Source organism: Carassius carassius, chromosome 6, assembly GCF_963082965.1.
Source record: "Carassius carassius chromosome 6, fCarCar2.1, whole genome shotgun sequence".
NCBI lineage: Eukaryota > Metazoa > Chordata > Actinopteri > Cypriniformes > Cyprinidae > Carassius > Carassius carassius.
In genome coordinates, this window is record NC_081760.1 from 1930247 (window position 1) to 1956277 (window position 26031).

Below are 26031 nucleotides of genomic sequence, written 5' to 3' on the forward strand. Positions count from 1 at the left end.
AACTAAATTTTCATAAATACTCTGTTTTTTTGACGTCAAAGGCCAGACATTTATAATGGGAAGCTAAATGTAATCAATATTCCTGAGGCTTTTCCAGCGGCACTTCGTTAGTCACCTGCTGTAACCTGGAACTGCTTTCAAAACTTGAAACAAAACTTTATGCACCTTAGAAAGCCTCTTCGATGTGCAATTAACAGTAGATAAACCTCCTACACAGGCTACATTTCGGTCTGATTTTCTGTGGTGCCTAGGGTGATATGAAAATATGTTGTAAGTGTTCTTTTGCAATAAAGGGACAAAGGGAAGATGATGTTTTTAAAGAAATAGTAATTAATTCCAGTGACATTTGCATTGTAAAATGCAAAAAAAACTTGTTGTTGCTTAACAAACAGCTTTGGATTTACAAATGATTGAGTAAAACAACCTTTAAGGCAAAGTCTAATCAAAAATTTACTCATACTCCCTCTGTACAACTTTGTTTCTGGAACACAAATAAAGACATTTTTATTCCCTTCCATTATATTTTTTGACTATACAATGGAAATTTTGGTAAGCAAAATGTTTCCATTTATTGGGGGTTAACAGAAGAAAGTCGGTCCTACAGGTTTCTAATGACATGAGGGTGAATTAATAATCATATTTTCCCATTTTTGTGTGATCTATCCCTCTAAAGGTCATTCTGTCATCATTACACTCAATTTCTAAACCTATTTGGCTTTTTCCTTTGTGGAAACACAGAAGGTGAAACATTGAATATACTTAAACGACTTTTTACATGCATTTACATAAAAGCTGAAAGTGTTAAGCCTCGAAAAAGACACTAAGTAGCCTACAGTCTATTATAAAAGTGGTTCAAAGGTAGTCTTCTGGAATCAAAATAGCTAAAATTTAAGTTTTATTCATTGAAAATGTTGGTGCATTGATGAGAAAACGAGTGACTTCTCATTTTTGAGCGAACGGTTTAGAGTCGATCTTAGCAATGATGTAAATGATTCAGAACTGGATCTAAATGATTCATTCACGAAATAGACTTCACTTTCAGACTTTTCATCACACAACGCTATGGTATGGCTTTAGAAAACAGCAAGTGTACATTGACTACCAACATTTATAGTGAGTTTGCAAACTTTTTGAGGATTTGGATCTCAAGTGACCATTCATTTAAACGCAGCCCAACATTTAAAATGATTTGTGTTCTCAGACAATCTTGCAGAACGTGAACGACGTCAAATTGAGTAAACGATGTCAGAATTGTCATATTTGTACAAACAACTATTTAAATAGTGGTATAAAAGAACTTGCAATTGTGCGTCTTATTAATGACACTTGCTTGGAGACACGCGTGGGGAAGGATGCACGTGCCCAGGGGGAGGGACGAAACCAAATGCACCTCACGCGCTTCTTCTGCTCGCGGAAACCACAACTCAACCCAGCCACGCAACCGGGATCCACTAACATCCTTTCTACAGTTTGCTCCTTCTTTTGCGAATTTGTTGCTTTCTTTTGGAAAGGGAGAGACGCTCCCCACCTGCGACGCTCAATGAATTCTGCGTCGAGAATCACTTTGCTTTTTCTTTTAACTGTCCTGATAACGCAAGGTAAGTTCCGCCGTATTCAAGATATTAATACATTTTATGAATGCAGTAACTTTGAAAAAATAAATATATTACTTTCTCTACGTCACTTATGTCCATTGACCTCAATGGTATTGAGATGAAGCGAAAAAAGTAGCCTATAAAAAGCCCATACAATAGTCAGTCGTGAACTAATGGACACTACTGTCCTACCTGTGGACTACTTTCCTTATTAAAGAACATTTTCTCAGTTATCAGGTGTTTGAAAGCAATAGTTCGCCCAAATTGTCATCATTCGCCTTACATTTTTCAAGACTTGACTTACTTTCTTCTGTGAAAACAAAGATTTATTAGGAAGAGTGACAGCCTCAGTCACTATTTACTGCATCGTAGGGGTAAAAAATGAATGGCAACTGATTGTTGTCAGTCACAAATATTCTGCCAACCATACTTCTTTGTTCCACGTAAGAAAGTAAGTTTGAACCACATGGTGGTGAATAATTCATGCCTTCGTTTTTGGGCAAATGATCACATCCCATTTGTAATGCAAAAAAAAAAAAATAATAATAATAATAATGCAACTCAAGTTGATTGTCTTGGGTTGTGCATTTAAATTGCTGATTAGTCTGTTTGTGTACTGTGGTATTGAGTTCGTATCTGTCTATAGGTTAGTGGTTTTGTTTTGATAATAGTCATAATAACATTTTTTTGCAAAGCATTATGTTTTAGTGTAGCCTAGTCAAATCCATTCTTCACGCTGCTGGTGTGCGCGCGGAACGCGGAGTGTCTGGCGCATGTTTGTCTCGCTCTGGAGACGCTACCAGCGCGAAATCCGGCGGCTATTTTATAGCACAATCGTTGCTATATTTATAGCACGGTAGCACAGTTTAGTTTAATCGCTTTAAAGCCTTTCATCGGCAGAAGGAAACCGGTAGGTGAGCCCAGTGGCATTGTACAATGCAATGCGGGTTATTCGCTTCGTTTTCCACTTTCGTCAACATCCGCATGTGCGTCAGAGCAATGAAATATTTAAATTCTTCTCGACTCACAAAAAAGCTGTTTACGTGAAGTTCGCAACAACTACACGATGGATTAAGTGTCTTCTTTAAGTTCTTCCTCTTCTTGTTTGGTTTAAATCTGTATCTAAATAAGAAACACGAGGCTTCACTTTTTTGTCTCTGCCAAGAGTGAGTCACACATTTAGGGGATAAACTTAGAAAAGAGGCAAACACCGCTCGCATCCTATCGAGTTTTCACATTGCTAAATTCCTTATACTCTTCTGAGCTTGGAAAAGAGGAGTTGTCTGAGCCTGTGTTCAGCTTCAGCTGCATGTCATTCTCACTGCAAGCGTTCTTTGCATGCTGGACTGATCACAAGGAGGAGGGAAGAGACATAACATACGTAGATAGAGAAAGAAAGTTTGTGAAACAAACTTTTAAACTTTTTTTTATCACATATACACATTTTTTAATAATTAAGCATGCTCTCTCGCTCTCTCTCTCTCTCTCTCTCTCTCTCTCTTTTTTTCTCACTCTAATATTTTTGTGAACATAGAATAATTGTTTTGTTTTAAATGTAGTACAACCAAAGAAATTCCCATTAAAATGCCCAATTAACAAATACCTTTCAATTCAGTGATTCAGTGATTCAGATTAAGTTAAATATATATATATATATATATATATATATATATATATATATATATATATATATATATATATATATATATATGTATGTATGTATGTATGTATGTATGTATATGTATATATCATAAATATATCATATATTTTTAGTGACAAGTACACATTTCCTTTGCTAACAATAGTATCATTTACCTTAAAGGGATAGTTCACCCAAAATTAAAATTCTATCATCGTTTACTCACCCTCAAGTTGTTCCAAACCTGTATGAGTTTCTTTGTTCTGTTGAACACAAAGGAAGATATTTGGAAGAATGACAGAATCAAACAGATCTCGGTCCCCATTTACTTCCATAGCAGGAAAAAATATATACTATGGTAGTCATTAGGGACCGAGATCTGTTTGGTTACAAACATTCTTCCAAATATCTTCCTTTGTGTTCAGCAGAACAAAGAAACTCATACAGGTTTGGAACAACTTGAGGGTGAGTAAACGATGATAGAATTTTAATTTTGGGTGAACTATCCCTTTAAAGACATTGCTATTGCTATATTGCTAGGCCATTGCTACACTTTCTATGCTATGACTACTCCACAGACCTTTTGTTGCAAATTTTGCTCACACACACACACACACACACACACACACACACACACACACACACACACACACACACACACACACACACACACACACACACACACACACACACACAACCTGGACCTGGAGATAATAATAATATAATGTCTAGTCTGGTGGCTGTGATACTGTATATATAAACCTACCAACGTCCGTTGCCATGATTTTTGGAATGACTGATCGCGAGAGGGAAAAAATGACATTATTAGTCGCATAACATCGGTTAATGGAAACGCCGTCATTTCGCAATAGTTGTTTATCGATATTTAGAAAAAAAAACACTAAAGTTTTGTGCGAATCTGTAATGGAAACGCGACAGCGCTTAACATAGACTAACTTCTCAGAGTTATGTTGAGCAACAGTGTTCATTACTAACCATTCAACTCCGGATTGATTCTGGAATCTTCGCTGGGGGCATACAATCTCTAACTAACAATCTCTACAATCTCTAGCTCATGTTTTGATTCAGATCATGTTCGAAGAGGAGGGGTTAGTCGTGCGTGCCTCCATTGTCAGTTTGTGAGAGGGAGGGAGCAAGCAGCTTGCAGCTCCACAATAAAATGCAATTGTACCCATATTAAATAGTTTAAAAATCTGAATCAATCCGTGGCGGTCAGCATTGATATTGTGGCGGGCCGCCACAAATTAATGAATGTATGGGAAACCCTGAATGTAAACCACAGCAAATGCCAAGTTCTGTCATGGAACTCTAGATGGCGCAGGCTGATGAGTCGTTAATGCAAACTGATGATATTCACATTGTTATACTTAGCACAAGCTGATTGGTTCATGTTGTATTCACAGCCAATGAGTCTATTGCTGTACATTTAAATGACTGGTTAGTATGCACTAGAGCAGTTCACAGCACGCTTTCAGAGTTCCTCTGAAACCCTCCACCTTCCCCAGCTCCACCTGTATAGATCTGCTATGGGTTATTTTATATGCTATTTGTGCAGCAGCAGTTTTTCTTAAATAATCACAGCACTGTATTGGCATATGTACTGTCAGTAGCAAGTTCCTGTACTGACTTGCAGCAGCAATAATCTACAACAACAGCAATAACCAACAGCAGCAGCAGCGTAGCAGATCTATTCTGGCAAGACCAAATACATTAACATCGCCATATCCATAACCATGCTTAAATATTCAGAGAGTTGTCATGATAGAAATGCATCGATAATACCTGAAGAAAAGTACTGCATAAATTTTATTCTGTTGATTTTTTTATTTAAATCTGCCTGAATAAAAGGTACACATTTTAGAGGCACTTAGTGCCTCGCCTCTTTTGTGATCCATATTCATTTAGTGTAGGCATAAAAAAAATCACAAATATGAATCATGAGATATATTAAACATAGATTTATAATATTGTATTTATCACTTCCTGCAAAAATAACGTATAGTATGAAAGTATATATATATATAGTTATAGTATATAGTATATTATAAAATATAGTAATATATTAATAGTATATAAGAGAAATATACTATAAATATGTATTGCAGTTTTTGTGCATTTTGTTGACATGCTTGATCACACCTGGTGTGACAATGCAATATACAGGAGAATATATGTGTGTGTGTGTGTGTGTGTGTGTGTGTGTGTGTGTGTGTGTGTGTGTGTGTGTGTAAAAAGTGTTTTACACATATTTCCAATGTTAGATCTCTGGGAAGGAACATCCTCTGGGGAGGATTGCTCTTTTATCCACTCAAGCTTCACATTTGTGTTTTGGTGCTGAGGAGAGAAATCAATGAGGTTCCAGCAGAGAGAGCGGTTGTTGGAGGTTAACCCCTCTGCTCCAAAGGAAAGAAAGCAAAAGAAAGTAAAACAAAAAGTGAAAATGATTCTCCTCACCTTACCCTTATGAAACAAAAATATATTGCAGTATATTGTAAAATATCATGTAATATATTAGGCATATATTCTTATATATATTTATTTTTTCCAATATATTGCAATATATTGAAAGCGCCAATCATTTGTATATTTTGCAATATATTATGTAATATATGTATCATCAATATATTATTAAATGTATTCAAATATATAATATTTTAGAAAATAAAAACGGAAATTAATATATTACAATATATCACAATATATTTTAAGAAATATATTGGTAAATATATTTTCCTTTCGTAAGGGTAAGAATGGGTGAAAAGACATTTTAAATAGTTTCCCATTCTTTTTCTTTCTTTCTCATCCCAGTTTTGCCACCTCTGTTTCTTCTGTCTTCCCAAGGCAGGTTTACTGTATATAGATGATGTCAAAGGTCTTTGAGCCCCAGATCCCTGCGGTTGCACAATTTGATATGTTTCAGTGAGATGTGAGGTAACGCTCCAATTCATTTCTAGCATGAACTGATAGAAGAAGAAGTTATGATAGAAGATGATCACCCTAAGTTTTCCTCGAGACCATCAGAGAAGCTTCCTTCTAAAAGAATGGATGACAGTGCTGGAAATATGATTTCCAGGTGGCTTAGTGTCATTCTGCCTGTGTTCGGAATTAGTCACAAGCTCACACAGACACATTTGTACTCCATACTCTTTGTTCCAGATAGCGAGTGCACACATATGCACCACATACACATACAGTGACGCATGTCCTGACACACACACACACACACACACACACACACACACACACACACACACACAAGCACACAGCCTGCAGTGGGGAACAGGCGTGTGTGTGCTGCTGCAGGCTCAAGTCCCTGGGCAACAAGAACAGCTCACCTGTCAGATTATATCTGTAATGCTTTTTCTCCACCGACAGAGAAACACACTTAGTGTCCCGTTCACTCCGAGAGAAAGAACAGAGAAGAGTGTTTCACGCTCTCTCTCTCTCTCTCTCTCTCTCTCTCTTTCTCTCATTACTTCTGCATGACGGTATATGTGCTCAGCAGCAGTTCACAAGTGACTTGCACATAGCTTTATATTATCAAAGAGGATTCTTTAGTCTTTTCAACTGATTGAACCTTCTTCATCACCGTTGCTGCTGCTTGTGTGTTTCTCTCATCTCCAGCAAACCCGTTTATTGAAATATTAATGTATTTTGGATAATATAAGGTCAGGAAATATAGTTAAAAAGTTATTTTTTTTAGCATTTTATGATAATCAATATATATCGACATTTATGGCTTTAAAAGAGTCATTTTAAATCAACGATAAGTTTGATCAAAAAGTCGTTGCTGCTAAATAGATTAAAATGTTTAATGCAAGAAAAAAATCCAGTTATAAACTAATGTATGTTTCCCACACTGGAAACACTTTTTTATTGCTTATTTATATTGCACCAATATAACAAAACATGGTAATAAACACCAGTGTGTGTGCAACATATTGTACTAAAACCATTTTGCTACTGAATTTTAAGATAGAGATGCTATCAAAACAATAGTCTGAGTGCCTGTATTTCATATATATATATATAAAAATCATTGTGCACATATTGTGAATGATTTTTACATCACCAATGATTTGTGCACTGAATACAAATCTACCAAAAAAGAAAAAGCAGGCCTCAATGTATAAAATCTCTTATTAGAGGATGAAGAAAGTGAAACACGTGCACAATCTCAGGTACTCTTTTTTTTTTTTCTAAGAAACTAATTTCGGTAAAGAGGGAATAACTTCCACAGTGACTCATGTGGTTTTTTTTTTTTTTTTTTTTGTAATTGCATTTTTAATGGCCTTCAGTGCAGAATCCAATGGACCAAGTCAAATTTGTTGGGCTTAACTGTTAGGAACTGTAATTTAAAGTAAGTACCGCTGCTATTTTTGAACAGCCTCCATCCTCATTGTGGCCACGGACAGCTCTCTTGCAATTATGGTAATATATGTCATCTCTGCTCCATTCTTATGCTTTAATGTGAATTGGGCTCTGAAATGGAATACATTTGATCTAATGGCCAGATTTTGTAAATAGTATCTTTGACATACAATATTCATCTTATTTTTATTTTATTTTTATTTTAACTGACAGTGTTAATTCAACATATTATCAATTGGAAAATATTTTCCTGTTTTGCCAGTTTAAGTAACTATTCAGAGTCTTCCAAATTCACCAAGCACACTGGACACCCCAAACCTGTAAGACTTTTTTTTGTGTATATTAGAAAAATATTTATATTGACCATATAGTGGAAGTCAATAGCGATAAATTAGATTACCAGCATTTATCAAAATACCATCTCTTTTGTGTTCTTCTGAAGAAAGTACAAGTAATGAGTAAATCAAGACTAATTTCATTTATGGGTGGACTATATCCTTTTAAGTTTACCACAGGGGTCTGTTTAAGAGTTCAACTTTGAGAGACTTTGTGGTCCATGTGGAAACTGTTCTACTTTAATTTATCTTAAGCTTGATGAAGTTCAGAAAGCTAACTCTAAACTTCAACTCTCCACTTCTATCTTATGAATTTGAATAAGGGGTAAGGCTGTTTAATTAATGGAAGCAGGGGCTTGCAACCCTTGGCTAACCCCATTAACAGAGGGGCCATTGGAGAGTTAACTAGTTGAAGTAATTAGAAGAGAAAAGTAAAAGAAGAGCCATGCATGCATGAGACAGCAGCACTGAACTCTCAGTGTTTGAGTGTGTATGGGTGTTTAGAGTTTCTGGCAACCGACTTTTATATAAGACTCGCTGCATTCAGTCCTATTCCATTTTTGCTAGAAGTTTACAGAGGTCATAACTGCAAATAACCATTTGTCCATTTATGTTGCAGTTATATGACCGAAGCTGATACAGAGCATAATGCCATTCTTTAAACCACATATAATACAATTTAGTCTACTGTTTCTACTGTTTGTCTGTGTTTTTTTTACATGACAGCTACAGGATAGCATAAAACTTAAAATTCTTAAATAAATCTTAAAGGAATAGTTCACCAAAAATTTGTAATTTGCCTAACATTTACTTACCCTCAGGCCACCCAAGATGTAGATGACTTTGTTTCTTCATCAGATTTGGAGAAATGTAGCATTGTATCACTTGCTCACCATTGGATCCTCTGCAGTGAATGGGTGCCGTCAGAATGAAAGTTTAAACCGCTGATAAAAACATCACAATAATCCACTCCAGTCCATAAAGCTGAGTTTTTGTATAAAGTAATATTGTATAATATCAAAGTTTGTACATTATTCATAATACTGCATTCTTCAGTCAAAATAATCACTTATGAATCAGGAGAAAAATATGCACAGATCTAGCACAGTTTACGAGCAAAAGCAGTTTTAAACAAATAAGTTGGTGTAATTTCATGTGTAAGGACAACAGGCAATGTATTTGTTCACTGGAGAAAGTTAAAATGCCTTAATGCTGGATTTGTTTTTTTTTTTACAAACCCACATTTTCTCTTCACTGGAGTGGTGTGGATTACTTGTGGATTACTGTGATGTTTTTATCAGATGTTTTTATTTTGACGGCACCCATTCACTGTAGAGCATACATTAGTGAGCAAATGATGTTGCTTCTGTTTGTACTTTTTGCTTCAGTAAAGTCAAAGATCATGTACACTTTCAACCAGTATCCTATTAGACTTGTCTTAAGAGAAACTGGTGCAGTGTCACGCTGTCAGTCTCTGTTTCCCTGGGTGTCCACTAGTGGGCTCACTTCCCCTTAGGCACTTCACCATAGGCACTATAATTCCTCTAGTCTGGTCCTGTCTTCACAGTAATTGCACTCCAGTTAATTGCACCAGGTGCAGGCAATCTATTGTCATTAGCCTCCTTATAAATACCTGTCTTTCCCTGTTGTTTGTATGGAGTCCTTACCCTCCGATGTTCCAGTCTTCTCGTTCCCCGAGATTCCTCATTTCTCATATTCTGAGTTCCCGTTCCATTTCCTGTTCCCTTCCTTGTTTGTTTTGTTTGTTTGGACTGCATTCTGGTTTTGACCCTGGCATGTTTGACGACGATTTTGGATTACCTCAAATAAACATACCAGCGATTGGATCTCTCGTCTCCCTGTGTTTCACTGGTGAACGAATCGTTACAGAAGGACTCCATCCAACGAGATCCAGCGGTATGTCTGCTCCAATTTCCTTCCCAGCCATCAAGTGGGAGAGGAATGGCTTTGAGGGTACTCGCCTGGTAGTGTTCCGTGGAACCAGGGGAGGTCGCTCAGGAGTGAGTAATCGAGAGGAGGTCCGGCAGCGATCTCCACTGTGGCCTCCCGTTGACCCGGGGTTCGGATGGGAGCCGCCGTTTCCCCATTATGGACAGAGAAGGGAGAGGAGGCGCAAATCGGCTGAGCCAGCGCAACTGTGCAAGATGGCCGCCAGCTCAGTGCCACGAGGCAACATGGCAGCCAACCCAGGACCACGAGGCAAGATGGAAGCCAGCCCCACACCACAGCACAAGACGGCCGCCAGCTCAGCGCCACAAAGCAAGTTGGCCGCCAGCCCAGCGCCACAGCACAAAATGGCCCCCAACCCAGCGCCACGAGGCAAGATGGACGCCAGCACAGCGCCACAGCATAAAGTGGTCACCAGTCCAGCGCCACAGTGCAAGATGGCCGCCAGTTCAGCGCCAACGCCCAAGATGGCCGCAGAGACGTTTTTGGATTATTTCTCCATGCTGTCAAAGATCCTAGAGATTCCCAAGACTGTTCACGTCACGTTTGCTGAGCCAGTACCACAGTACAAGATGGCCACCAACCCAACGACACTGCACAAGATGGCCGCCAGCCCAGAGCCACGGCAGAGGATGGCAACTACAGTGGACCTTCCAGAGTTGAGTCAGGTGCCCGTTGACTTTCCAGAGTTGAGTCAGGTTCCGGTTGACCCTCCAGAGTCGAGTCAGGTGTTCATGGACCCTCCAGAGTCAGGGTTAGTCACCGTCGACCTTCCAGAGTCAGGGTTAGTTACCGTTGACCCTCCAGAGTCAGGGTTAGTTACCGTTGACCCTCCAGAGTCAGGGCTAGTTCCTGTCGAGTCAAATTCCAGTTGACTGTCCAGAGTCGAGTCAGGCTCCTGTTGACCATCCAGAGTCGAGTCACGTTCTAGTTGATTCTCCAGAATCGAGTCAGATTCCTGTTGACCTTCCAGAGTCGAGTCAGGTGCCCATTGACTTTCCAGAGTTGAGTCAGGTTCTGGTTGACCCTCCAGAGTCGAGTCAGGTGCTCATGGACCCTCCAGAGTCAGGGTTAGTCACCGTCGACCTTCCAGAGTCAGGGTTAGTCACCGTCGACCTTCCAGAGTCAGGGTTAGTCACCGTCGACCTTCCAGAGTCAGGGTTAGTCACCGTCGACCTTCCAGAGTCAGGGTTAGTCACCGTCGACCCTCCAGAGTCAGGGTTAGTCACCGTCGACCCTCCAGAGTCAGGGTTAGTCACCGTCGACCCTCCAGAGTCAGGGCTAGCTCCTGTTGACCCTCCAGAGTCGAGTCACGTTCCAGTTGATTCCCCAGAATCAAGTCAGATTCCTGTTGACCTTCCAGAGTCTAGTCAGGTGCCCATTGACTTTCCAGAGTCGAGTCAGGTGCCCATTGACTTTCCAGAGTCGAGTCAGGTGCCCATTGACTTTCCTGAGTCGAGTCAGATGCCCGTTGACTTTCCAGAGTCGAGTCAGGTTCCGGTTGACCCTCCAGAGTCGAGTCAGATGCTTGTGGACCCTCCAGAGTCGAGTCAGATGCTTGTGGACCCTCCAGAGTCGAGTCAGATGCTTGTGGACCCTCCAGAGTCGAGTCAGGTGCTCGTGGACCCTCCAGAGTCAGGGTTAGTCACCGTCGACCTTCCAGAGTCAGGATTAGTCACCGTCGACCTTCCAGAGTCAGGATTAGTCACTGTCGACCTTCCAGAGTCAGGGTTAGTCACCGTTGACCCTCCAGAGTCAGGGCTAGTTCCTGTTGACCTTCCAGAGTCGAGTCAGGTGACCGTTGAATTTTCAGAATTGAGTCTGGTTCCGGTTGACCCTCCAGAGTCGAGTCAGGTGCTCGTGGACCCTCCAGAGTCGAGTCAGGTGCTCGTGGACCCTCCAGAGTCGAGTCAGGTGCTCGTGGACCCTCCAGAGTCGAGTCAGGTGCTCGTGGACCCTCCAGAGTCGAGTCAGGTGCTCGTGGACCCTCCAGAGTCGAGTCAGGTGCTCGTGGACCCTCCAGAGTCGAGTCAGGTGCTCGTGGACCCTCCAGAGTCGAGTCAGGTGCTCGTGGACCCTCCAGAGTCGAGTCAGGTGCTCGTGGACTCTCCAGAGTCGAGTCAGGTGCTCGTGGACCCTCCAGAGTCAGGGTTAGTCACTGTCGACCTTCCAGAGTCAGGGTTAGTCACTGTCGACCTTCCAGAGTCAAGTCACTGGTGATCTTCAAGGACAGAGTCAAGTCACTGGTGATCTTCAAGGACAGAGTCAAGTCACCGGTGATCTTCAAGGACAGAGTCAAGTCACCGGTGATCTTCAAGGACAGAGTCAAGTCACCGGTGATCTTCAAGGACAGAGTCAAGTCACCGGTGATCTTCAAGGACAGAGTCAAGTCACCGGTGATCTTCAAGGACAGAGTCAAGTCACCGGTGATCTTCAAGGACAGAGTCAAGTCACCGGTGATCTTCAAGGACAGAGTCAAGTCACCGGTGATCTTCAAGGACAGAGTCAAGTCACCGGTGATCTTCAAGGACAGAGTCAAGTCACCGGTGATCTTCAAGGACAGAGTCAAGTCACCGGTGATCTTCAAGGACAGAGTCAAGTCACCGGTGATCTTCAAGGACAGAGTCAAGTCACCGGGGATCTTCATGAACAAATGCAAGTCACCAATAATTTTCATGAGCAGAGTCAAGTCATTACCGATCTTCTGGAATCCAGTAGAAACACCATAGGATTACCAGAGTTTCGTCCTCCCGTTGGTCTGGCCGCACGGATGTGGTGGTCTTCTGCTCCGCCATGGGGCCCTTCGGCCTCGACCACAAGGATGTGGTGGTCTTCTGCTCTGCCCTGGGGGGCTTCCGCCTTGACCACAGGTTTGTGGTGGTCTTCTGCTCCGCCCTGGGGGACTCCGGCCTCGACAACAAGGATGTGGTGGTCTTCTGCTCCGCCCTGGGGGGTTTCCGCCCTGACCACACTTTTGTGGTGGTCTTCTGCTCCACCCTGGGGGACTCCGGCCTCGACCGCAAGGACGTGGTGTTCTTCTGTTCTGCCCTGGGGGGCATTCGTCCTGACCACATGGAGGTGGTGGTCTTCTGCTCCGCCCTGGGGGGCTTCTGCCCTGACCACACGGTTGTGGTGGTTTTCTGCTCCACCCTGGGGGATTCCGGCCTCGACCACAAGGATGTGGTGGTCTTCTGCTCCACCCTGGGGGGCTTCCGTCCTGACCACACGGTTGTGGTGGTCTTCTGCTCCGCCCTGGGGGGCTTCTGCCTTGACCACGTGGTGGTGGTTTTCTGCTCCGTCCTGGGGGGCATCCATCCCGACCACACGGAGGTGGTGGTCTTCTGCTCCGCCCTGGGGGGTTTCCACCCTGACCACATGGTTGTGGTGGTCTTCTGCTTCGCCCTGGTGGGCGTCACGTGATGTCCTTTATGGACTTATGTTTTTGTTTTTTCTGTCTGTTTCCTCCTTTGGACCTGGTCCTCCGTGCCTTCCCCTGATCCTCCGCCGGTCCACCTCCCTCCTGGGTTTCTAGTCTGTGTCTGTTGTTCCGTTTCCCTCTAGGACCTGGCCCTCTGTCCCTTCCCCTGATCCTCCGCCGGTCCACCACCCTCCTGGACTCCTTGTTTTGTGTTGCACTTCTCTTGTCTCTGTCTCCCCATTTTACCTGGTTGTCTTGTCTCTTTTTTACCATGTTATCTGGCCCTCCGTCCCTCCCCCTAGTCCTCCGCCGCTCCACCTCCCTCCTAGTCTCTTTTTCTGTTGGTTTTCCCTTGGTTTCGGGTGGAGCATCTGGCAGCTGCTCCGTGGAGGAGGGGGTAATGTCACGCTGTCAGTCTCTGTTTCCCTGGGTGTCCACTAGTGGGCTCACTTCCCCTTAGGCACTTCACCATAGGCACTATAATTCCTCTAGTCTGGTCTTGTCTTCACAGTAATTGCACTCCAGTTAATTGCACCAGGTGCAGGCAATCTATTGTCATTAACCTCCTTATAAATACCTGTCTTTCCCTGTTGTTTGTATGGAGCCCTTACCCTTCGATTTTCCAGTCTTCTCGTTCCCCGAGATTCCTCATTTCTCATATTCTGAGTTCCAGTTCCGTTTCCTTTCCTTTCCTGTTCCCTTCCTTGTTTGTTTTGTTTGTTTGGACTACATTCTGCTTTTGACCCTGGCATGTTTGACGACGATTTTGGATTACCTCAAATAAACATACCAGCGATTGGATCTCTCGTCTCCCTGTGTTTCACTGGTGCACGAATCGTTACATGCAGACAAGTTAATTTCAAAGTTACAAACTAACTAGTAGTCCTGTGGAGTGAAATTTTATATCCCATTTGAAGAAAAACTATTTTCATTTAAATTTGCCCCAACCTGCTCTTTACTTCTCAGTGTTCTGTATTGTTCCTTCAGACTTGTCTAGCTCCATATTTTCCACTTGACTACACCTGGTCTCTTTGGTGATAGTTGATGATGACCTCTAACCTTGAGAGCTATGTTTGGTGCACTTAGAGAGTCTGGTAGGAAATCGGCTCTGACTCTTAGGAATGTGTTAAAAGCAACAGAGTAAACACATACAGTATTTACAAAACCACACATTTAAAATGTAAAATAAAAAATACAGTGAGGGCACAGCTAAACACCAAAACAATAGATTTTTTTTCTTAATGTATTATTGCACCATTAATTCATATGTTTATATATATATATATATACATACATATATATATATATATACACTCACCTAAAGGATTATTAGGACTACCTGTTCAATTTCTCATTAATGCAATTATCTAATCAACCAATCACATGGCAGTTGCTGAATGTCAGAATGGGAAAGAAAGGTGATTTAAGCAATTTTGAGCATGGCATGGTTGTTGGTGCCAGACGGGCCAGTCTGAGTATTTCACAATCTGCTCAGTTACTGGGATTTTCACGTATAACCATTTCTAGGGTTTACAACGAATGGTGTGAAAAGGGAAAAACATCCAGTATGCAGCAGTCCTGTGGGCGAAAATGCCTTGTTGATGCTAGAGGTCAGAGGAGAATGGGCCGACTGATTCAAGCTGATAGAAGAGCAACTTTGACTGAAATAACCCCTCGTTACAACCGAGGTATGCAGCAAAGCATTTGTGAAGCCACAACATGCACAACCTTGAGGCGGATGGGCTACAACAGCAGAAAACCCCACCGGGTACCATTCATCTCCACTACAAATAGGAAAAAGAGGCTACAATTTGCACGAGCTCACCAAAATTGGACAGTTGAAGAGTGGAAAAATGATGCCTGATCTTATGAGTCTCAATTTCTGTTGAGACATTCAGATGGTAGAGTCAAAATTTGGCGTAAACAGAATGAGAACATGGATCCATCATGCCTTGTCACCACTGTGCAGGCTGGTGATGGTGGTGTAATGGTGTGGGGGATGTTTTTTTGGCACACTTTATGCCCCTTAGTGCCAATTGGGCATCGTTTAAATGCCACAGCCTACCTGAGCATTGTTTCTGACCATGTCCATCCCTTTATGACCACCATGTACCCATCCTCTGATGGCTACATCCAGCAGGATAATGCACCATGTCACAAAGCTCGAATCATTTCAAATAGGTGTCTTGAACATGACAATGAGTTCACTGTACTAAAATGGCCCCCACAGTCCCCAGATCTCAACCCAATAGAGCATCTTTGGGATGTGGTGGAACGGGAGCTTCGTGCCCTGGATGTGCATCCCACAAATCTCCATCAACTGCAAGATGCTATCCTATCAATATGGGCCAACATTTCTAAAGAATGCTTTCAAAAAAAATCACATGACATTTTGGGAATCATTAACAGTGATCATGAAATCTGAAAATATATGTTGACACTTATACAGCTTATTTGTTATTACTCATGCATAAAAATGACATGCTACATGCATAATACTGAGCTAACAACAACAGTTTAACAAAAATGAGTCGTCTAAAACTTCAGAAGTGTACGAAGGATAATTTCTGTCTGTTATAGCTGGAGTGTTTCAGAAAGTACCAGAATGTTCCAGAAACTTCTGGAATGTTCCCATCCTTGCAAAAGCAATCTATATAAATATAAAGCTTACAAAATGAGTACAAAAAATTATCTGTACTAAATCATTGTTTTATAATTAATGATAGAAAGTCTAAAATTTACATGACCTAAATATTTACCAAAATATTAATGCTGCTTGAAAATAAATCGTACAATGATAATCAGCACCACAGAATTACAGAAGAAACATAAACAAATTTACATTGTTACAATGTTACATTGTGTTATCATATAAATATAGCTGACACAGCAATGGATAGTGCAATGGATATCAGTCAGCTACTGTTGCCAATGTAAAGCTCATTACATTGCCGATGCTGAATGTTATATTGCATGTGTCTCATTCTCTGTAGTGCCAGTTCACCATACACTGTATTATACATGAAGACAATCCCTGGGTTACACCCAGTGCACTGAATACTAAAGCAGACTTCTGTTCCTATGTGTGTTTATCTCTATTTTTGCAGAATGTCTCTCATCTAAAGGAGAAGACAGGCTGTTTCGTCGTTTATTCAGGAGGTATAATCAGTTCATTCGGCCAGTGGAAAATGTGTCTGACCCCGTCACTGTGGAATTTGAGGTCTCCATCTCACAGCTTGTTAAAGTGGTAAGAAAACCAGTGTCCACTGTATCAGAACCTTGACCTGCTTTTTGTCCATAAATTGCGTTTGAGATGAGATGTAAGCCTGTAAAAATGCTTCCAGGCCTGAATTGCAGTCAGTATCAGTAGGGTTACGTAATATATTGCAATCTTTAGCAAATCTGAATATGAATAGATATTTTCTTACTGCATTATAATGTTGTGATGCCTAAATTCACTTGTGGCATTTAAAACAACAGTTTTTTTTGTTGATATTTAATATTATTTTAACATTTATTTAAATATATATATATGAATGTAATGTTGACGATTCATCTGACATAACATAAACTTATAAGTAATGGCCATACTTTTATTTTTTGGGCATCTTTAGTGAATTTTTTTCTAAAGAATACACTCAGTACGAAGTCCATTACAAATCAACATACTTTTTAGCATTATGCTTGTGGAAAACATCAAGCAAAGCTGAGACATCTGTGTCAAAAACGAGAGGATTCTAGTCACATTAATTAAGGTGTACAAGTTTAAGATCAAACAAATACAAGCACTTTTGACCCCTTTTTAAAGATAAATGTAGGAATAGTGTGTGAGGTCTTTTTTCCAAAATGGAAAAAATGAGGATTTGCTCTGCAGGTGGCTTTCTGTAAGTGGAATTCTGGGCTGTTTTCAGTTGTTGTGAGGGCTTTTTTTTCATTTACTGTGGTCAGAGAGAGCAATTGAGTTAAAAGCCTCTGCGCCCCACTGTTACAGGAAGTAGAGCAGACTCTGTGCTTTTGCCGGCGTCATACAAATCAGCACTCCTCTTAAAACTCCTGGATTAAATTTCCACTTCGCCCGGGGAAAGCAGCCAAGATTATCAGCACACCTTTAGTCTTGCTTCCCGGAGACAGACACCTGAGAGATTAACAAGCCATAACCCACCACTCTAGAGGACACAATCCTGGATTATAGATTATACTCACTCTCTCACAGGATTAAAGAAAATTTGCCCGAAAAGCAATTAATTTTATTTTAATAATTTGTTCAGATGTTTTCTTGTGGATATGCAGGAGCTGTTAATACTGGAATGAATGGTATACAGTACACATTTGAAGCTAGTAGATGAAAGTAGTCCAAAACCCCTTTTTTATTGCCATTAGACAAGAACTGTATTGATTTTATTTCTTTCTTATTGTTTCTGTCTTTCTTCTGCCTGTGTCTTCCTCTCTCTAGGATGAAGTCAATCAGATCATGGAAACAAATCTCTGGCTGAGACATGTAAGTGATGTCTGTTTGCAGCATGTAGGGTTTGTGAATGTGTTAACACAGGCAGCTCATCTTCTTTGTGTCTTGTTGTACTGCTGTTGGTTAGAACGTAACAAGAAAATGTGTGTAGCATAAACATGCAAAGGATGGGGTTGAGTAATGCAGGGGAAGAACAATACAGTAGATATATACATGGAGCAGATGAGTAGGTGGAAACAGGACACCATGGAAAAGAAAAGTTATGAAAATAATGGAAAACTCAAAGGTAGCACAGTAGTTATTGCCAAAAAACTAATAGAAAGAAAGAGGTTAAAAAGATGGTAATATATGTGCAAAAAGAGTTTAGTCTTGCAAGATCAAACATTTCACTTTATTGTTTTAAAATCAGTAGAATAAAAAAAACTTCTGTTGTGAGTGGTTATTTCACAGTCAGCAATGATTTAGTTAATTATTTAGTTTAACTTATTTATTTAGTGAACCTATTTTTCATCCCTTTAGTATAAAGAAGCACCTAGATTATATATATATATATATATTTAAAAAGTGTTATATTTTTATTAACTATTTTATATTGAAAATAATTTTTGTGCTTTAATAGTGACAGGGTTTCTATGAGAATTTCTGGTTAAACATATATTACATATTTCAGTGTTACAATAATGAGTACAAGATGCCCCAGTATTATTGCTGAATTTACTGTTTAAATCAGCATTTTGTGTGGATAGTTAAGTGTGATATATTTACTTTGCAGTGTGTAATATTGTTACTGAGTGTGTTGCCCTATCCGGATTGTGTTTTTAAAGGATTGGTGGGTGGGGGTGGGGTGGGGGGGGGGGGGTCTAGATTTGAATGAATATTGCAGGATTTTTTGGAGAATGTGTATGTGCTTTTGTTAAGCCCTGCAGTATTGTACAATAAGTCTGTGCAATGCCTGATAGCAGGACGCTCGATATCACTGGACACAGAGAGATCAGCAGGCCTAATAACATATCTCTGTACTGACATGTCAACAAACCACAAAATGAGACATATATGGGCAAAAACATACACCTCTGCAAATACACTCCTACACATTTGATAACAAACTTCAATTGACAACATACCTGCTCAAGCAGAATACTGTGTGTGCTTTATTTTTTTTCTTGGCTGATGGAGAGAAGCACATACAAAAACACACTCAGAGACTTCTAGAGGCAATGACATGGCACAGATACATTTTTTACATTTACATTTATTCATTTAGCTGATACTTTTATCCAAAGCGACTTACAATTGCTATATATGTCAGAGGTCGCACGCCTCTGGAGCAACTAGGGGTTAAGTGTCTTGCTCAGGGACACATTGGTGTCTCACAGTGGATTCGAACCCGGGTCTCTCACGCCAATGGCATGTGTCTTATCCACTGCGCCAACACCACCCAGATGATGTATGTACACAAGTGTAAATGCCATATTAATATTGTGTCAATTGTATGGGCACCAAAGTTTAGAGCATGTGTATTAATCTTTAGATCATGGCTTAAAAATAAAATAAAAAATGTACATTTTGTGAATTCGTCATAGATATGGAATGACTATAAGCTGAAGTGGTTACCAGCAGAGTTTGATGGAATTGAGTTCATCAGAGTCCCATCAAATAAAATCTGGAGGCCTGACATTGTACTTTACAACAAGTGAGTCAAGTCTTCTATGAATTTAGGTTTGTAGTAATTTTAGAAACATTTTAAGGTCCTTTTTATTTGAAGCCAAATAAACATGGTTGGAGCTAAGAACTAATTTATGATTGAATAAGCAGTCATAACATTCAAATGTTATTTTTCTGACACAGTGCCGTTGGGGACTTCTTGGTGGAGGACAAAACCAAAGCTCTTTTAAAATATGATGGAACCATCACTTGGGTCCCTCCTGCAATCTTCAAATCATCCTGCCCTATGGACATCACTTACTTCCCCTTTGACTATCAGAATTGCTCTATGAAGTTTGGTTCCTGGACCTATGACAAGGCCAAGATTGACCTGGTTCTTATTGGCTCAAAGGTAAACCTTAAAGACTTCTGGGAAAGTGGAGAGTGGGAGATCATCGATGCACCTGGTTATAAGCACGACATCAAGTACAACTGCTGTGAAGAGATCTACCCAGACATAACCTACAGTTTTTACATTCGGCGACTGCCCCTCTTCTACACTATCAACCTTATTATCCCCTGCCTCCTCATCTCCTTTCTGACAATACTCGTCTTCTACCTTCCCTCAGACTGTGGTGAGAAAGTGACATTGTGCATCTCTGTACTCCTCTCTCTTACTGTGTTCCTTCTTGTCATTACGGAAACCATCCCATCCACCTCACTCGTGATCCCTCTGATAGGCGAGTACCTTCTCTTCACCATGATTTTCGTTACCCTCTCCATTGTCATCACCGTCTTTGTATTGAATGTGCACTATCGCACCCCTATGACCCACACTATGCCTAGCTGGGTCCGTACAGTCTTCCTCCGGGCTTTACCCCGTGTCATGCTCATGCGCCGGCCTCTTGATCTATCGGAGTCCTCTGGAAAAGGAGGAGTAGAAATCGCGGGCTCGTCCGGGACTGGAGGAGGACGAGGAGGAGAGGGAAAGAAGAGGAAAAGCAGTGCATCTCAACAGGGAGCAATGAACTCTTTGGAATTTGGAGAGGGGAAAGCAGCATTAGAAGGAAAGAAAGGGGTATGCCCATGTCACCCAATGAAAGAGGCAATCGAGGGGGATTGTGGGAAAGTGAGTCGTCAGTTGAGCCCACAGGCTATTAACACAGTTGTGACTTTCTCTGTGGTGTCACCGGAGATCAAACAGGCTATTGAGAGTGTGAAGTACATTGCTGAGAACATGAGGAACCGCAACAAAGCCAAAGAGGTAAGTGTTTCCCAATCAGTCATTATACTTGGTACAACACATTGATTATAAGGAATTGTGCTCTCCGGATAAAGACACTGCCAAAATTCTATTCTATTTATTTCTTGACATGGAACTTGAATCCTCATGCAATAGAGCTTTTTCTGTCACATGAGAGAGTAGTCACATTAGTGGCTGGGCAGCAAACTGCACTTCAGCAAACTGGACCTCCTTTCCGGGGGAGGACCCTGTGTCAGGGAATGGCATCGTCAAGATTGAACACAGATCTCTTATTCCAGTATATGTCTCTTCGTATTATGCGAAATGTCAGGTGTCCTATGTTTTTGTCCATAACAGTTCAGTGTGCTTCTCTAGAAAAAGATGCATCCGTACATCAGTGGCCCTAGGCTATTCATTTATGCATTTCTTTCTGTACCGTCAAAAACATGCTATGCTAACATCATCAACATTCTAGTAGAACAGCCTTGGTGTTTCCTATTTGCGTACAGATATGCTCAGCCAAACAAAAGCAGACATTATGCATCCCTGACCAGAGTTGTGGGCTTTGAGGTCAGTGTTGTGGGCACAGTGTTGTTTCTGCAGTTCATTATGGTTAAGTTGAAAAGTCTTTTTTATTCATACTTGTTCTTGACTCTGAAAGTCTAGCAGAACTTTCTTCATGTCATAAGGAAATCCGTGGGGTTCCCTCGAGAGCTTTGAGGTGCATCACACTAACTATCCTAATATAAGTCTTAGACATTTTTGATTGTTGGATCAACTCTTTGTCGGTTTTGCTAGTCCGGCTCATTATACTGTGCAGTCTAAGAATTATCTCTCTCACTGAACTGTGGAGGCTATCTCTTGGCATGTAACAGCCTGAGGGAGTGCAAGTCATTCAACTCGTGGGATGCCTGCTTCTGAGCTGTCGCATTAATTCCTGTTCTATATTTGCTAGATTCATTGGGCATGAGAATTGGTCCTGTTGTCAATGTGTTGCAACTATATATAAATATGAATACATAACTCCTATCCCAGAAGCGGGATAATAATGTTCAACATATCACAGCCCCATTCTACCTGAGCTACCGGTGCTAGAGCATACATTTGTATTTCTACAAATAGTCTCGTCGTGTTCTGGCAAAGGGGTCCCCCTCGGCAGAAGTCCCTGGTATCACTGTGTGTTAGTGGCTTTTCAGGGATGCATTTCTGGTCTGATTTCCAATAGTCGATGTGTTGTACCTTGTTTCCCTCTGGGAAAAGTAATCTGTCTGTCACTGATCGATCCACTGGTCTGTTCACATGTCGAAATGTCTTCATAAAAAAAAAAACACATTGCCCATTGAAAGAAGGTGTCCACTTAGTGACTCAAATTCCAACATCATGTCATGCTTTGGTTGTAATGCCCTCATAAGGACAGATTATATACATCACAGAAATCTAGCATAAGTTTATGGAAACGACTCAGCTACTCTCAGTGGAAATGTTTACTGAGTGCTTCACTGGCAATAAGTGCTTTAGATCCCTCTGTGGAGACATCACACTTTGATATGGAAAGTCTCACCACTTCATCTTTCATCTTGGCTCAGAGCCTCACTACTGAATCACATTAGCATTGTAATGCACCCAGTGCCTAAATATGTGGAGAGCAAATGTTTCACATAGCTCCGCTTATAGTAGCACAATCTGAGCTTATCCCCGTGTAGTGTGAGTAAAGCATTTTGGACAGTCAGCAGGCCTTCTTTTCACTCATTCTCATCCTCTCGTTGCCATTTTCTCCTCAATTTATCTTGCTCTGACATGTTCAATTTTTCCTTCTTTCTATCATTTTCTTTCCTTGTTACCTCTAACCTCTCTATTCTTTCATCTGTTAACCTTCCATCTCTCATCTTTTTCTCTGTTTATTGTGTGCCCCTTCTCTCTTAGGTGGAGGATGATTGGAAGTATGTTGCCATGGTGATTGACCGGATCTTCCTTTGGGTCTTTGTGCTGGTGTGTGTGCTGGGAACTTTGGGACTCTTCCTCCAACCTCTGATTGGCTTCTTCTCGTAACTTACTGTGCCAGCTTGTCTGTTCTAACCAATCATTATCTGAGTTACTGACATGCTACATATTTAATAAGTATCACAAGTGTTCCATCAATTCAACAAAACTAAATACGGGTGTCCTTGCACAGCAAAAAAAAATAAATAAATAAAAAATTAATAATCAGGTGGTCTGTTTTGCTCTCTGCCACTAATCAGTTGGAGATTGCTTTTTGCCTTTTTAACAATCAGTGACTCCAATTGAACTTTCTAATCACCATCTTTTCTGAAGCACTAAAATGTCCATAAGAAGACCAATCAGACTGATTGATGTTCTGTTTCCACTACTCAAAATGAAACTCCACTTACAATATCTGATTGCACACACATGATATGTGGCATTATATACCAAACAACATGGCCATCTTCTCTCAACTCAGCAGTCACTCAGGAAAATCTGCAAAAAATAGTGGGAATAGAGTAGAGGAAATCCAGTTTAAAGGAACACTCCACCGTTTTTTGAAATAGGGCTTATTCACATTATTTCCTACATTTAGATAGGTGGGCAAATGCATTTTTGTGTCAGTGCATGCATTGTTTTAGTTTGACTGGGTCGGCGTTAGCTTAGCTTAGCACAATGAATGGAATCCTTTGTTGCCAGCTAGCATGGCCTGAGTAAAAGTGATCAAAAAAAATTAAAAAACCCACCTAATTACTTCTTGTGGCCTGCGTATTCACAACGAGTACAAAAAGCGATCCAGATTAACACTAGGCGATTTCCTAGGCAGATATTGACTTAGGACTATATTATGGGGAAGCACAGGCGAAGCACTGCTGCTTAGGCGAAGCACTGCTACTTCGGTGCAGAGATATCACCCAACACATGAAATCCCACGAATTCCGTCAACATAGCGGCGTGCAACGCGTCAAAAAAACAGAAGAAGAAGAACATACCGGCGTGACCTGCACCGAGTGTCTTCACTTTTGGATGATTTATTTTGAGAAGTTACAGCAAACATGGTTATTACCTGCATAGCAAAAGGTTGTGAGAACAAGCAAATGACATACACGAATGTAGTTTCACAGAATTCCATCTAATGTGGAACTGAGAAATAAATGGCTAGCAGCTCTGGAGATCTGTAGTTCAACGCCTCTCAACAAAATAAAGCTGTATCGTGTTTGCGAAGAACATTTTGCACCAGATGACTACTTTGAAAAAATGGAATATGGGTTGAGAAAGACGGTACTACGTCTGAAAGATACGGCCGTCCCATCTATTTTCAAAGCACAGGAAGAACAAAGTGCACATGTAAGTTGTCTTTTATTTCTCTTCCTATATAACCTATATTGCCTGTGAAAACATCAACTCTATGTGAATACAGGTATAATATGGGTCGATCTATACATGCGTCATGATTAAAATAATCACTTACTCCATCACTTGGTCCATTCGGCGTGGGGTATTTTTTCCAGTTCACTTTGTCACACCGGAAAAAAATCGAGTACTGCAGAATGGATAAGCGCCGTGAAATCCTCTGTAGATGTGACACAACTTCGGGCACGCTCATTTTGATCTGACGTGTTGAGCCTGGTCATCAATGGCAAAAACGTGTCCTACTCTCTACAGCACAGGCACTCTATTTCCGTCGGCATAGATTGGCATATTCCCCCACATTCACACCACCAGTTCATGTTGGCTCTCATCCTCACGTCCTCAGGCTGTTGAGCGATCGCAACCTCCTCCTCCTGTCGTTCTATTTCCAAAGCACGCAGCTCGTCTTCTGTAAACTCTGGTTCAAATAGGTATGGTTCTGGTTCTTGACTGTCTGAGAAGTCACCCTCTTCGTCTCTCTCAAAATCAGCCATGTTCATCGCCATTCGTGTACTGTAAGGAAAATAGCCAGGCAGCTACTATTCACGCCGGTATGTTGACGGAAGTCGTGGGATTTCATGTGTTGCGTGATATCTCTGCACCGAAGTAGCAGTGCTTCGCCTGTGCTTCCCCATAATATAGTCCCAAGTCAATATCTGCCTAGGAAATCGCCTAGTGTTAATCTGGATCGCTATTTGTACTCGTTGTGAATACGCAGGCCACAAGAAGTAATTTGGTGGGTTTTTTAATTTTTTTTTATCACTTTTACTCAGGCCATGCTAGCTGGCAACAAAGGATTCCAGTCATTGTGCTAAGCTAAGCTAACGCCGACCCAGTCGAACTAAAACAATGCATGCACTGACACAAAAATGCATTTGTCCACCTATCTAAATGTAGGAAATAATGTGAATAAGCCCTATTTCAAAAAACTGAGTGTTCCTTTAAGCACAAAAAATGTGTTGTGTAGATTAGTTCACCAAAATCTCCAAGGATAAACACTGAGCCGTGTGATTATGGGACGAAATTAGTCAAGAATATGGGTGATCTATGAATAACTTGGTGGCTATCTAGAGTTGTGTTATGGCTGCAGTCCAGAATAAAAATGACTAAACGAGTCCCATTAATGCCAAATAATTTGTATTTAGAATGAGATTAATGAATTATTTTGTCTCATTCCTATGAAACTGCATGTTGAAGATTTTTTTTTATTTGGAGCAGTTGTATGTCTTAATCCATAACTGTTTTGAGTGCTGTGCAGACTATTAAAATGACTGCTTTCCCTCCCTCTCTCACACTCATGCTCTCTCTCTCTCTTGCTCTACCAGATACATAATCCCCTCTTTAATATCACCATTTAAATTTTTTTTCACTTCCACTTGTCAGCTTCTGACACTTTTGTATTTTTTTTTAACAGATGTCTTTCAAATAAAAGTTATTTTTTGTTGTACACACTATCATCTCTGTCTTACTGCCTCTGTGTCAAACTCAGCAAGCAATGAGTGTATGTATGTGGTGGATGTCTGGGAAACATGGCTTATGTCTGTGAAACACACATGCTTATTTTGGCTTGGCTGCTAAAGCAGAGGTTGAAAGTGCCTTTTTATTAGTATCAGGTCTTTTGAAGTAGCACCTTTTTATAATAATTTCCTAAGTGTAAAAGCGCTTTCAGAACGATCTGACTTAATTCCAGCACAGTCATAATCCTGGAGCACTGTTTATAGTGTGTGGAAATTAAAGTTTTTGCCATTTAAATGCAGCAAAGTACAGTGATTTAGCAAGTCAGTCTGCAAAGATGAATTATGTACTATATATATATACTACAAAATTAAAACTCTTCAATATGACCTTAGAGCAGTTGAGGAGCTCTAAAAGTTGAAAACATTTGAAAACATAATTAGATAAATCGAATAATAAATTAATAATTTTTCCAGTATATTAT

The 26031-nt window shown here is 40.8% G+C and overlaps 1 protein-coding gene across 1 annotated transcript; it reads left to right on the top strand.

Moving 5' to 3' along the window:
- The first annotated feature begins 1320 nt into the window (after positions 1 to 1320).
- Positions 1321 to 23214, top strand: LOC132142192 (neuronal acetylcholine receptor subunit alpha-3). Its single transcript, XM_059551853.1, has 6 exons — positions 1321 to 1598; positions 16455 to 16594; positions 17801 to 17845; positions 19396 to 19505; positions 19661 to 20720; positions 22623 to 23214. The coding sequence occupies exons 1-6, from the start codon at positions 1385 to 1387 to the stop codon at positions 22746 to 22748; spliced, it is 1695 nt and encodes a 564-aa protein (XP_059407836.1). The 5' UTR covers positions 1321 to 1384; the 3' UTR covers positions 22749 to 23214.
- Positions 23215 to 26031: the final 2817 nt, after the last annotated feature.